This window comes from Chaetodon trifascialis, chromosome 17, assembly GCF_039877785.1.
Source record: "Chaetodon trifascialis isolate fChaTrf1 chromosome 17, fChaTrf1.hap1, whole genome shotgun sequence".
In the NCBI taxonomy this organism is placed as follows: Eukaryota; Metazoa; Chordata; class Actinopteri; order Chaetodontiformes; family Chaetodontidae; genus Chaetodon; species Chaetodon trifascialis.
This window is the reverse complement of record NC_092072.1, coordinates 5,654,894-5,669,574: the sequence shown is the minus strand read 5'-3', so window position 1 is coordinate 5,669,574 and position 14,681 is coordinate 5,654,894. Positions and strand designations below refer to the sequence as shown.

General features: G+C 42.9%; 1 protein-coding gene across 2 annotated transcripts; it reads left to right on the top strand.

Annotated features, from left to right (window-relative positions):
* The first annotated feature begins 173 nt into the window (after nt 1-173).
* Nucleotides 174-13,893, top strand: thrap3b (thyroid hormone receptor associated protein 3b). Of its 2 annotated transcripts, none has more exons than XM_070984428.1 (11): nt 174-594; nt 3,806-3,960; nt 6,124-6,909; nt 7,733-8,350; nt 8,450-8,616; nt 8,785-8,896; nt 9,003-9,078; nt 9,711-9,892; nt 10,474-10,705; nt 11,149-11,298; nt 11,890-13,893. In XM_070984428.1, the coding sequence occupies exons 2-11, from the start codon at nt 3,839-3,841 to the stop codon at nt 12,115-12,117; spliced, it is 2,673 nt and encodes an 890-aa protein (XP_070840529.1). In that variant the 5' UTR covers nt 174-594; nt 3,806-3,838; the 3' UTR covers nt 12,118-13,893. The 2 variants fall into 2 exon arrangements, with proteins under 2 accessions (XP_070840529.1, XP_070840530.1); XM_070984429.1 differs by having other exon boundaries at nt 184-594; nt 6,169-6,909.
* Nucleotides 13,894-14,681: the final 788 nt, after the last annotated feature.

The following is a 14,681-nucleotide window of genomic DNA, read 5'->3' as shown; positions in this document are numbered from 1 at the left end:
CCCCAGGAGCCCCACACAGATCCTGCAATGTCCCAGTGCCACAGGTGGTACAGCAAGAAAAAATAGGCTACAGCAGAAGATAATGAGCTGTACTTCATTACACTCAGCGGTAGACACACACACAGAAGAAATTTGACCCTCTCTACCCCCTCGAACGTTACCCTTGGTCACACAAAGTCTCGCGAGATTTGAACGTAGCGCCCGATCATAGCATCGTGAGCTAATAGTTTCTGTCGATTGTTAGCTACCGTTAAGTCTCGATGCCTCCGAAAACATACATTTAGCACAGTTGACAAATTCATAGAATCATTCTCGGATACATCTGATGGGAAGCGACGCAGTATCTCGAACACCTTGCCCGTTGGAAAGGCGCAGTGTGTCCGTAACTGTTGCTAGCTCTGTTGGCAAATGTGCAGCTGCTAACTAGCTAGGTTGTAGCTAGGCTGCTAACATCCCTTCACACTCGTTCCGTACAGTAAAACCAGGAAGGAGGGACCGGACGAGCAGGCAGCTTGGCCTCAAAGGTTGCTCCACTTCTGCGAACATTTATTCATAAAAGCGGACCTCGTCTTGTCTTGTGAAAAAGGCGAAAAGGTAATTACAACTCAGTTTCGTTTCGTAGCCCAGTCGGTAGTTAAAGTTAGCTTAACCTCCTGCTTTGCTTATAGTAAGAGATTGAGTAACGTTAGGCATGTCGTTAACGTCAGTGCTTCGAGGAGCATTGCTGGCAGCCTTGGTCAGTTTTAATGGACCTTAGTATTGACTTCAGTGTTGTGTGGCCCCGCAGCTGCACCTCTAGCAAAACTAACTGGTTTTGGAATAATTTTGACTGTGGTTATTTCTATTTCTTTGCCATTTATTTGCAACCCAGTGGCGCCGGTTCTCTGCAGTGTAAGATAACCTTACAGCGGGTTGTCTCTTTGCCGTAGATGGGAATTATTAACGAAATTAACTAAATAAACAAAAGAGTTGACCATTAACCCATTTGAAACTTTTGTCGGTCAAACGTTTTTGTCACCCTGACATGTATGACAGTGTGTTTGTTCAGATGGAGGACAATTTATTTGCGTTTAAATGAAGTGTAATGCATGTGCAGTGGTTATATTAAGCTGCTATCTGATATTATATTTTGGCGGCTGATTTTTTTTTTCATGAGCTTAACTTTACGGAATTCCATCATTTTAAAAACACTCAATCTAGACTTGATTTGGTTTTGACTTGAGCAACTCTAAACCAGTTTGTTGGCCACTGTCATTTCCGCTTTGCAGGTTTGACACACAGATATTTTCCTTCACTGTTCTGTTGTGTTTGTCTTTGGTTGGATGATGCACACGCTTCATTTTAACATCAACCCACACAAGCAGCCAGGGTCCTATTCATGCTACACTAGAACCAGTTCTGCGTCATATTACCCCAGAGCACATATTATGTGATGCATGATGAGTTGAGGAAGCTGAGAAATACTGCATAGGCATATTTGAATTTCTTTACACCTGGCTGTTAATTTTATTAGATGTACGCAGGCGTATAGCTGTACACGCTGTCCCCAATACTGTCAGAGACAGCATGGACCGATGAAATGGAGAAACTTGAAATTAGAGGTACTCAGTTTCACTTCCTGTTTTGCTTTAATGCTGGAGGGAGAGTGAGGCTTTGCCAGCTTACTGTAGAATGTGGGAAACGTCGATTTACCAGTGCACCTCCCTGTAATTATCATTCAGGGCATACATGAAGTCTGCAGAGCCTGTTCCAGAGAATAGCAGAAGCAGAGATGATGCTATGAATACAAACTCTTAAAAGACCTAATTGTGAACCATAATGCTAATAATATTTTAATGTTTGTCTCTATGCGTTTTTAGATGCCTACCTTAATGGTGTATCTTGAAATTTTGTTGGTCAGTGGACGAGCAGTCCTTTTGTCCCCCAGATTGGCCTAGGTTGTCAAAAACGCACTCAAGTGTCCCGCTTTAGAGTTGAACAGACCGGGACAACCCTGTATGGACACGTAGCAACTGTTGTTTGGCACATAGCAACTGTTTGTCCCTTAAAACGTGACAGAAAACAGGCAGTTCACAGCGTTCTGTGAAAACCCCTGTTGTGCATTTCATTGGGTTCACAAAGGAATTGAATAAAATGCAAATGCTTCAGACTTTGACTTAACCATTGCAGCAGCAGATTGACGTCATTGGTATCAGGGATGCTGCCTTTTTAACATTAGGAAGTCTTTGTGGTAGTAGAAGCTTTCTCCTTGCACGACTGCACCAAAGCACACTACCTGCTCCAGGGCTGCTGCTTTGTAAGAGGCCGGTGCTCTGCTCCTTTTTATTGAAGAGATGCATAAAGAGGAAAAACTGTTTTGAGGCTTTATTTGAGCATCTTGGGAAATAGGCAGCAAGACGGACAAATGCTGAATTTTGGTTGATAAACTTGTAAAAATGCCTGATAAATTTAATATTAATGTGGCAGAAGCTGGCATTAAAATTAAAGGAAATAATTTTTCTTGTCTTGAAGGGTTGGGAGGATAGACGTGACACCATGTTGTACTCTCCATTCACCGCTTTAATCTTTCACGCCTTAGATCGTCATTTTCATTCATTGTTGATTCACCAGTTAACCAGGGGGTCAAGGTCACTCAACTGGAGCTCTGTTTGTTTACCTCAGAGTTAGGTTCTACCTAAATAGAATGATGTTAAGCAGCAGTGAAAGAGTAATAAGTTGCTTAGTAGAAGTTATCAAGTGTTGGGATGAAGGAATATTGAATTGAATTGAATTGAATTGAATTGATGATTTTTGGTGGTTAGAGTTTAAAAAGACATTTTGTACTCAACCAGTGATTTGCGTGGTTGAGTCTCTTGAATGCTGATGGGTTTGTTTTTTGACCTCTGTAAATTCAGACATCTCCTTTTAAATTAAGCTGTTCTTTCTTTGAACTTTTTCCTGTCGGCCATCATAATCAGAGTATGGGATGCAGTCGTATTAGGATCGCTGCTAATCGTCACTGGTTTGATGATTTTGGGATTAGAATTGTCTGACATTTGTCCACCTTTACAGCAGCACTTTGAATCTTTTTATCTGCAACGAATAAAGATTTGAACTTAGACATTACAGCCATGTGGACACCCCAACAAAGGACTTTATGAACAGAATATTGTAGTATTACTGATAGGATAATCCTCTCACAACAACACAGAATGCAGTTTCCTACAGAGTTCTTTGTTTCATTCCAGTTAACCTTGTTGGATGATTTTTGTTGTAAAGATGACTAATTTACAGAATGTGATCACGTGTTGTAGGTTGTATCCACTTTTTACAAGGTTCATGTCACAGCCGCGCTGTTTCGACTGAATTGCGTTAGATGCTGAGCCAGCGTTCACTCCTTTACAGCAACAGACTTCACATCTTGCTGCGCAGATGCTCAACCTGTCTCACATTGCTGCCGGCTCATGTGCACATGTTTACATGCTGCTCCAGCTGTCAGTTTTTAAAGCCAACGGTTTAAGATACAGTTTTAAAGCCAACCTGCTGGCCTCTGTGCATTATCGCTGCTTATCTTTCAAGTTATTTTGCTCTGATGGTTCAAGTTCACGTGAGGCTTAAGCGGCAGGTTTGAAAGCAGCTAGGTGCAGGGGTCTTCGTGACTTTTCTGTTTTTCTCTTAAGCAGTTTAATTGCTCAACATAACATTTGATATCTGTTTCATTCATACAGCTAAAACTGAGTAAGTAGATTGTGTGTGCAAGCAAAACATTTGCAGTAACAGCACAGCAGTAAAATTCACTTGTTTTCTTGTTATTTTTTTTTTTAAGGAAAAGAATATTTAAACTGGCCTAAGTGCAAAGATGTCAAAAGCTCCGGATTCTCCTGCTCGGTCCCGCTCCAGATCAAGGTCCAGATCGAGATCTTACTCCAGATCTCACTCCAGAAGCCGCTCCCGCTCACGATCCAGAAAACGTCGCTACAGGTAAATCCAATGACTTCTCCGTGTTTCTGACTCTACTTACATCATTAACTGTTTTTGTGGTGTATGTAGTGATTTGAAAGGAGATTTTGTACAGTGATTATAGAGCAGCTGCTGAGTCAACCAATTGGAATTGGAGAACAAAACTATTATATATAAATTATGTAGGGTATAAAAGTGATCTTACCAGGCGCACTCCCACTGAACCATCTGTAGTCTAGTTGCACTGTGGGTAATTTAGGTGGCAGGTTTTGACAAAGGTTTTGTGTGGAACAGAAAAGACGATGCAATGCTAAATAGGTGGAGTACTTATTTAAGTAGTCCGTCTATGTTCTGGAGCTGCTGCAGGGTTTTATTTGTTCAGTGGTGAGTGAGTTACCAGATGTCTTATATAAGCACATTCAGGGTTTCTTTCAGTTAACACTAGTTACACTCAAATGCAATGGGAAGTTAGTTGCTTGTTGTTTCTTCACTGGACCGTGCTCTTTCTAGGTTTTCTCCCAATTTGCATAAATGCTTTTCCTGTGTGGAAGCAACAATTTGCATCAGCTCATCTTCTTGTTGGCAGTGGCAATCTCCCATCATCATTTCTGCCATGTGTTAGAATTTAAGATGTCAGCCAATATACACCTTATGATGTTTTACTTTAATTTAATTTAATGTTGTGTTGTTTACTCATTTGAATGAGGGAGTGCTTCCCGTGCTGGCTGCTGCATCGTCAGTCCGTGTTTGTGTTTGAAGCTCAAAGGTTGAGCACTTTCCCAGACAGCGAGTTGTTGGAGTGGATTTTTTCCATGAAGAGCAATGCTACACTGCATGTCAATGATTGTCAAAGGGAAAAGGAGTGGAGCAAGTACTCTTAACCTTGCTGTATCTCCCTCCCCCTTCACTGCCTCCTCCCTCTGGATTAGAGCAGGTTGTGTCCTGGGTGTACCCTTCGTTCAGCACTTACATTAAGGCGACACAGGCTGTCCTGCTTGTGAGACTACACTGTATTTTATTTTCACTGCAGCACAGTCCAGAGCTGCTCTTTTCCAATGAAAATTTGCAAGGGGTAAGCAGAGAGGACAATTGTGTGTTTGCATTGATGTTGTTGGCATGTACTTGCAGTCTTCATGGTTTTGTGTGGTTTTACAGGACAGGTGCAGTGTTAGTGTTAATATTGTTATTGTTTTAATGCCATGTTGGTCTATGGGTGCTGCGCCTTCATCATTCTTTTAGTGTGTGGATGATATGCTGTGTAAAATTTAAAGTGTTCATATTCCTTGAAGCAAACAGGAGAAAACTGATTGTTTGCATTATCAATTGAATGCATGATGGTTCCTGTGGCAAAAAACACAGCATGATACATATAGTTTGTGCTGCTGTGGACAGCTTCGTTCAGTGGCATTTTTTGCATACAGCTCAGCAGGTTTGCATATATAACATATTCCCTCAGCTGAAGCTCTATATCACCCTTAGAGAGTATCATCAGGAAAAGGTAGCTCTTTCTGTAGCTGACTTAAATCAAAACTCTGAACATAACCTCCTCCAGAGCAGGTTAGGAGCATGAGTTACCATTGATCTGTCCAGGTTTAAAGAGAGACACCTTTGTGACATTGAAAACTCTGACTTTAGGCTCTTTAGGCTCTACATACACCTCCACAAAAGAGTGAGCCATAGTTTATCGAAATGATTTCAGTCTCAAAGATTAACACAACAGAAGTAGATGGAGAACTTTCCTTCTCCCCAGTGTTGCAATCAGCATTTGCCGTGGGCTCCATCTGCTGTTCAGAAAACTGAATCACCTGTCCTATCTTTTAAATGGTGTCTTACAAGTGTATAATATAACATAGAGCTGCAACTAACAATTAAATCGATTGTCTAGTAATCCTTATTATTATTTTCTGGATTAGTCGATTCATAATTTTGCATAAAACATGAGAAGCGGCGAAGAAAATGTCTATTTGTCTGATAAAAAGCCAGAGATACTGAATTTAGAGAATAAAGGAGCAAATTTTAACTTAAAAGTTGGAATCAGTGAATTTCTGACATTTTTTCTTAAAACATCAGTTAAAGTGGTTGCTGTCAGCAGACTAATCCCTTAATCCAGTAGTTGTTCCACCTCATTCTTTGCCTTCAGGAACATTATTGTTCTTCCTCTGTCTGTTCTCTCTTCTCTGTCAGTTCTAGGTCTCGTTCTCGCTCTCGTTCTCATTCTCCGTCCTACAGAAACTATCCTACCAGGGACTATCAGAATAACAGAGGTGGGTTCAGAGGCTACAACCGAGGCTACCGAAGACCCTACCACTACCGTGGCAGGAACCGAGGCTATTTCCAACGCGGCCATTACCAGAACAGGGGAGGAGGCGGTGGTTATGGCTATAAGGCCAATTGGCAGGGTGGCGGTGGAGGTTGGCATGATCGCCACCATGACCAGGACCACCACTCACACAGCCCCAGGAGGGGACGCTCACGCACACCGAGGAAGCGCTCAGGCAGTCGGAGCCGCTCCCGCTACTCTGACCGCTCGTCTTCGGGGAGATCTCGACGCTCCAGGCGCTCCAGCTACTCTTCACGGTCCCGGTCCTCATCACCACGCCATCGCAGCAAAGGCAAGCCTGGCGCCAAGGAAACTAAGGAAAAGCAAACAGAAAATCAACCAGAGAAATCAGGTCAGGCAGCAGACGGCACTGCCATCGAGAAGGCCTCTGGAGGAAAATGGATTGACTATGACACCAGCCCTAAAAGAACCACCCCGGAAACTAAGAAAGAGGACGCTTCCGTTGGTCCTGATGGCAAAGGACCCGGGAGTGGCGGTCCTCTGTGGAAAACCATCGGCAGCCCGTCGCCCCCTCCAGCAAAGAGCCCCACAAAGTCTGGACAAACAGCCTCCTTCAGCGGCTTTGGGTTCTTCTCAAAGGAAGAGGCCAAAACTGGAGATAGCACTATGATCTCTGCTGCCTTCAAAAAGTACGTCCATCACTTTTCAACTACTTTGAATGTGATTACTTTGCTTTCTTTTTCATTTTCGTAACAATTTATCATAGTTATTTTTCTTTCGAACGTGTTTAGCCTTTTTCAAAGACCCTTGGAAGAATACAGGTTAAGAAGGAAAACATAAGACTCCTGATTTTAAGTGCGTTGAAAATGTAGCCGGCTGTTGTCCTTTTCTGAGAGGAAGTTGTATGAAACGGTGGTGGTTATGTGAGTATAATTATTGCAATTTGAGTCCTGGCCTGCACTGTTTGCATTAGGGATGGGCTTTTTAAATATATTTTTAAAACCTTTTGGCACAGTGAAAATATAATACCAACACTGTCAACATGTGATATTAAAGTTCTGAGGCATTAAGAGTATGTGAGTTACTCTCAACAGCTTTGCTTTGCATAATAATCCAGTTAAAACTGTGCTGCATTGTTAGTTTTTATTTAAATTAACATATCATGCACATTATGAATGTCACGTTCGGTGGATCTGTTTGCAAACACACTTTTCAGGCTGTCCTCATCATAAAGTTCTGTCACATTTACTGTTAAAAGAATGTGTGAAGTTTCATTGTTTTTGCATCAGATGACAGAAGTTAATAATCCAATGAATAACATTATAAATGTAGTTTTTTGCTCATGTGCCCATCCCTGATGTGTTTTTTTCTTTTTCAGTTTGTGAGAATGTGTACTCGTGTCTTGTTTTTCCACTGTCTAATCTCAGTCTGAAGTATTGTTGTAAAAATAAGCACATTAGTGATGTTCATGGCGTTGCAGGCACTAAAGTTCAGTTCGGTTCTTTGTTTCAGGTTCTTGGCTGAGAATAAAAGCAAAAAGCAGGCCGCTGAAAAGGAGAACGGTCGCGACAAGGAGCAGAGCACCGTGGACAGAGAGCGAGAGAAAGGAATCAAGTCTGGGGACCTTTTCAACATCTTGTCCACTTCCTTCACCGACTCGAAGGAAGACAAGACTGTGCCTTTCTTTGACGCTGGAGAAGAGGAGTTCCTCAAGTGTCACGGGCTGAAAGAAAGGGACCTTGAGGAGGATGGCGAGGCCAAAACCACCCTCACAGCTCGGGACATTTTCGGAAAATGGGGCGACGAGCCAAGCTATTCAACATCGTACCCGTCAATTAAAGAGAAAAGCCGGAGAGACGCCGAAGAGGCGGACACCCTGGATCCCATGGAGGAGGAGATGTACCGAAGCCGCAAGCACAGCTCCAAGAAAGAGGACAAGCCCAAGAAGAAGGAGAAGAAAGAAAAGGAGAGGCCCAGAAGGAGTCCGTCCCCTCCCGCAACTTCCAGAGAGAAGGAGCGGCCGCTGTTCCCCGGAGCGTTCCCTCCTCGTGAGGGGTCACCTGCCCGACACCTGGCTGCATCAAGGGAGGACTTTGAACTGAGAATCGGTTCTTCAGATGAAATGCCCAGGTATGTGCCGCAGGATTCGTTCACATAATGCACACTGTGACAAAATATAAGACATCCCCCATTTTTAACCCATGCTCCTCACTTCCTCTGTCCTCTCAGCTCTTCCCTGTCTAAAGATCGCGTCCTGCCCCGAGATCTGATCAATCCCACTAAGAAAGATCCGGAGTTTCGTTCCATTTTCCAGCACATTCAGTCAGCACAGCTCCGTCGCAGCCCCTCTGAGCTGTTTGCTCAGCACATAGTCTCAATTGTGCACTACATCAAAGGTAGAGTATGATCTGTGCCGGCTCTGTCCGCCCTCTACAGGCTCAAGATATCGAGACAACAGCAGTTTGGAAGGTTGACGAGAGCCTCTGGACATTTCATTACCTGAATGATGAGTTCACTGGCGCCGCTGGATGTGGAATAATATTTCTTTTGTTCTTTATTTTCAGCTCAACATTTCCACTCCTCAGACATGACTTTAAGTGAGCGGTTTGCCATGTACCAAAGAAAAGCTGCAGAGGTAGAAATGAGGAAGCCAAGGAAGAGCCCAGAAATCCACAGGTATCGAAAACATGATCAGATCTTCACTCATTTATTCAACATCTCCATCGTGCACTCTCCTCATAATCGTTGCCTGCTGACATCAGAGCTCTCTCTCCTCTCTTAGGAGAATTGATGTTTCCCCCAGTGCCTTTAAGAGGCACTCTCACCTGTTTGAGGATATGGAGGAGTCAAGCTACAAGGTGACCAGCCCTTTTGAAATTTGACGTGTATGGAGCAAGCAAATTTGAGACGATCCAAAGCAGCAGTGTTCAGCTTTGTGCTTTTCTTTCAAAGGATGCATATTTCTAAATCAAAAGAGCCCAATTGTGTTTTGTAAGTGCCAAGCAAGCCCCCCAGCCTATGAGATATGGTTATTGATTGGGTATGTACGAACCCAAGGCTTAAAGGAAGTGAATTAAGATCCTGAGTCCAAGCCTCTCAAGGGACGCTTATCAGTGCCTTTACCTTGTAAGTATTTTTCTTAAAAAGAAAAAATCAAGCCACAAAAAACTGTGAAATTCTATTTATTTTAATAAGCTACATGCATGCTGCTGGTTTCCACACATACTTTTATATTGACTTGTGAAAGTAATTTTTTAATAAGTGAGCATTCTGTATTGTTATTTATGTTGCTAGTGTTTAATGTAATATGTTAACCACAAGAGGAAACACAGTGCTTTACATATGTTGTGCCTCTTTATGTGTTCTCTGTCTTCAGTGTTACATTTTACAGTCTGTAGTAAAATGTGTGCTTGATTGCTTCATTCAAAAATAGCCATCATCAGTATTACAAAGGGCTGCTGGAGTTGCTGACAAAGACGTATCTCTGCAGGACCCAAGTCAAAAGTTCAAAGGTGACGTGATGGACCTTCGCCTGGATATTGAAAGGCGTAAGAGGTTTGCAGGGAAGGAGCGTGACTACAAGCGTGAGGGCGGCAGGAGCCCAGGAGGCTCCCGAGGACCGAGCAGAGAGAGGTCCTCTGAGAAATCCGGGAAACACCACAAGAAATCAAAGTACGTTCAGCGTGTTGTCTCAGCGTCTCCACTAGAGGCTGACACAGTCCAGCGCTCGCGTGGGAGATGCTGGAGGAGCGGTTACTGTGCGTTAGGAGACATGATGCCATGTTTGAGGACTGAGATGACTGAGTGTGACCTCTTCACACTTTAAAGTCTAACTTAAACAGCTTACTGCTGCGAAGAGTCGTGTGTCTCTCAGGCCACACGGTAGTTGTTTGCTAGACAATGATGATTAACTAGGAATACATCGCATTTCCTATTTACCTTCAAAACAAAAGCATCCTTGTGTTTCACTAATGGAAAGCTTGGTATGAAGCAGCAGCAGGGAATGTGTGATTTGCTGGATACTGCAACAATGTAGTGGTTGAAGAGTCATACATATTTAACGTGTGAGGCATATTTGGAAAGTTGTTTGTTTGTGTGAAGGAGGAAGAGGTGAAACCATCAGTCATGTCTCCTCTAACTATTGTAACCGCTCTTCAAACCACAGCCTGCACATTTCAAGTGTTTTGACACATTTTTGGCTATAAATCTCCATTTTTGCACCACTCACTCAACTTTTATGTTTGTGCTCACAGGAAGGGCAAAAAGAAGCGGGATCGCTCGCCATCCTCCTCCTCCTCTTCATCCTCTCCGTCCCCTTATCCTCCACCTTTCAGGGGTAAGGAGTACATGGGAGAGGGGATGGAGCACTCGGAGGAGGGCTACGCTCAGCCTCGTTATCCTCCACGGGACTACAGCGGGCCCGCAGACAGAGGGCCTCGAGATTACGAGGGCCACGGCGCAGAGCGAGGCCGAGGCCGCGGATTTGTAAGTTCCTGTCCGAGCTTTGTTCACGTCTTCTGCTGTATTTGTTTTTTTTTTGACTGAGGTACTGACATCTCATCTTCTTGCAATTCTCTGTCCTAATGGCATCACAGTAGACTACGCTTCTCTGCTCTGTTCCTTCCTCCTATTAAAGGAACATAATGTGGATGGTGATGATAATGATGATGACACTATCATACATATTCCATGCACTACCTGATTTTTAATAAGGTAATGTAGCGCATATGAGTGGAATTTCACCTCATCACTAAACAAATGCCTGATTTCCATCAGTATGGCTTTTATTTGTGTGTTCTGTCGTTCTCATCATCCCTGGGTCGATTTTTGACTTTGACTTGGATCAAGTTTATAACATATTCTTCCATCTTATTGTGGAAAATGTGTTTGTCGCTCGAGTTTAAATCCGCCTGTTGTTTTGATTTCAGTTCCCCAGAGTGAGAGGGAGAGGTTGGTCCAGGGGAAATTATCCCGGCAACAACAGCAATGGAAACCCTGCTAATATGAATCCTCCACTGCGCCCTCCGGAGGAGGAGTGGGACCCTGAATACACACCCAAGAGCAGGAAGTATTATCTGGTGAGTCTCATCCATATTTACAGGCATACAGAGACGTTCAAGGCCTAAAAACAAAGGCTTCCTTCACTGAAGACATTGAGACACGTCACAGGAGAAGTGAAGAAGAAATTAAAGGAATGATGGCTGAATTAAGGAATCTGAGTCAGACTGAGGATTTTGGGATTAAACTGGATGAGCCTCAGGGTTTGGATTTTTATCTGAGTCATAACTTTTGCTCTGCTTCAAGTCACAAATAGGGAAAACAATGATTTTTAAGTGAAGACCACATGATGCCGACTGTAGCCAAGATAAAGCTTCCGTGAACTGGGATGTAGTAGATTTGCTACTGGAAAGTATCTGATGATGATTTTTAAGGCCCAGTGTTTGGGATTTAGTGATATTTAGTGGTGAATTTGCAGATTGCAGCCAGCTGAATACCCCCTCACCTCACTGTCCCTTCCTGAGTCTGTAGGAGAATCTACTGCACCGCAAACCTTTAAGAAGACAGTGAACGGTGGTGTCTAGAGTCTGTGTTGGGTGTGTCTGTTCTGACAAGACCAGCACCTGGTTTCATGATTCTGACTTGATTTTCCTCAATGTGTCCCCTTCCAGCACGATGACCGCGATGGCGAGAAAACCTGGATAGACAACCGTGGAAGAGGCCGCGGCTCCTTCCCGGCTCGCCGCGGACGCTTCGTCTACCGCAAGGGAGGGAGCAGCCCGAAGTGGACCCACGACATGTTCCAGGGGGGAGAGGAGGGGGAGCTGGGAGACGACAATATAGAAGTAGAGCGTAAGGAAACGAAGAGCGCCGGAGACGCCTCCGCCCTGAAGCAGTAGACCATCACACGTGTTGATGAGCGTCAGCGATGATGAGGGGGGGTTATTCTCTGTTGTCCCCTCCTGTCACGCCATCGTTTAACGGTTAAAATGTGTTCAGTGAGTTTGAGACTGCTCAGTTAAGGTTAAGAAGGAGCCGACTTGAAAGAGGAGCAGCACTGACTTTTGTACGTGAGGTTTCAGCTTCATTTCAGAGCGTCTTTTCTTTACGTGAAGGTGAGTTTTGTTTTGCAGCCGGTCCACTTAAATGCATCTTTGTAAGGGAGAAATAACCGAGGCAACAAAGTTCAAAGATCAATATTTTCTGGACGCATGAGGAAATACGACATGAATTTGTGCCTTAGAAAATAATAATACAGTAATGTGTAACGTGTTTGAAGCAATGGCTGTAAATAAAGATGGACAACGCGTGTCGGCTTCCTCCTGCTGTCCAGAAGTGAAGCCAGAACGTCCAGGATGCAGGCGCTGCTGATCAGGGGATGAGCCGCCATATCGAGGTCCCGCCCCTCTCAATCACAATCACTCATTGACAATACGCCCCCTTTTAAGTCCTCAAATAACTAATTTAAACAAAACTTAGCAGAAAAACAACCTAAATTTACAGAAACTGTCTTTGGGAAAAACTTATTTGACGTACATTTTTAAATTTTTTTTTTTATTTCTAGTTTGTCCCCTCCGCTAATGAGGAGGAGGCGGGGTCTCTGAGCAGCCACCAGGGGGCAATCAAGATGTTTTGGCTTCACTTTTTCGGGGGCTGTCGCGTCGGCCATTTTTACGTTACCGGTTTGAAGGTAGAGCCCCGGCTGTGAGAGGCACAGCCCTGTTTGTCAGTGTGTGAAGGCGTTAATCGATGTCCACCTCATTGTTTCGGTTTGATTTTGGGGGCTGGGATTTGTCTCCAATGTTACTGCATGATTCATACCTCGCTCCACGGGACCAATCAGCAGCGGGCTCAGGGCTCCTGATCGTCAAATTATCACTCATTAAAGTTACTGTCTGTGAAACCCTTCAGTGATGTTAGTCACTTATATTATCCAAGCCTTTTCATATCGTGCCCCTTCACCTGTGCGTCTCATCGGGAAGTGAAGACATTTTAATGTGTGTGTGTGCTGCAGTATGTTCTCATTGATCGTGGACGTTCTCGGGTAAAGAGGAGTGTGAATTGTAAAGGCACCAGAATCCCCTGATTTGCTTTAGACGAGTAAACGTAGGTTTTCTTCCTCTGTCATACTGTTCCTTTAGATTTTCAAGAAAAAATGGATAGTTATTACAAAAGGCTAATATGTGCATAGAATTATTAGACCTAAATTATTGTAATCTTAACATCTGAGGGAGAGAAAAATAAATAAGAGCTGATTGTTTTCTTCTTGCAGTGATCACCTCCCGAAAAAGATCCATAGTGTAATCTTCTATCAGAGGAAACCCTCAAATCTGTGATTGATCTTTTGTCCGAATCAAAGGTGAAAGTGTATATTTTTAAGAGGAGGTGGCACAAAGCAGCAGAACCATGCCGACTTTGTCAATCTCACTGTGCTGCTTTGGCCCACTTTTGACTGTACATACTGCATGTACTGAACAACTGTAGGACTGTCGTTTTCTTTTTGTTTTATCCGACGCTGAAAACTTTTTTACTGTTCTCAAGAGCTTTGATGTACTTGTCTTTTAATTTTCAATAGATTTCTTTTTGATTCAGGGCGATTCTGTGAGGTTTTTTTGTCAGATCTACAAATGAACAGACTGTAGAAACATTAAAACAGCCCGCTGTGTTCAATGGTTTGTCTCGTGCTTCCTTGTTTGGGGTCTCACATACCCGGTGCTGTCAGAGGGAACATGTTCAAAGATGCAAAATCATTTTTTTCCTTCTTCTGATCTTATCATTCATTATTTTTTTTTGATAGTTTTGTCCATAAAATGGCAAAGTGAAAAATTCAAATTTCCCAATGTGACATGTTTGAAGAACTTCTTTAATCTGACCAACAGTCAGTTTAATGTAAAATACAAGAAAGAAAAGTATCAATTCCTAAAGGAAATATTTGGTATTTTTGCTTTTCGATTGTCAAAATATCTGCAGAGTAATTGAAACAACCAATTAGCTGATTGTTAACTAATTGAAATCAAGCAAAAATGCAAGATGTTTCACACATTCAGCTTCTCAATTCTGAGGATTTTCTGCGTTTCTTTTATGTGAAAGTAAATTGAGCTTGATCAGACTAATCATTTGAAGACAAACTGGCTTCAGACAGTTTTAACGTGGCATTTTGATGGAGATCAGCGTCATCAGAGCTCAATCAGCTAATGATTGAAGGAAGGAAATACTCCTTGCGCTATGTTAAATGGGCTATGCATGACCAAATACTGCATATATTCAATTTGTTTTCCAAAACACATTCAACACTTAGATATAAAGCATTTTAAAATATGTTATATTGAACCATTTTTCATTTCAAAATGATGTTTATGAGGAATTAAACAATGTTAAATATGTATTTTGAGCTGTTAAACCAGTTGTGACAGTTGGTTGCTCACACACCATCAGGCCATGTAACTCAGTATTGAGAGTTTTC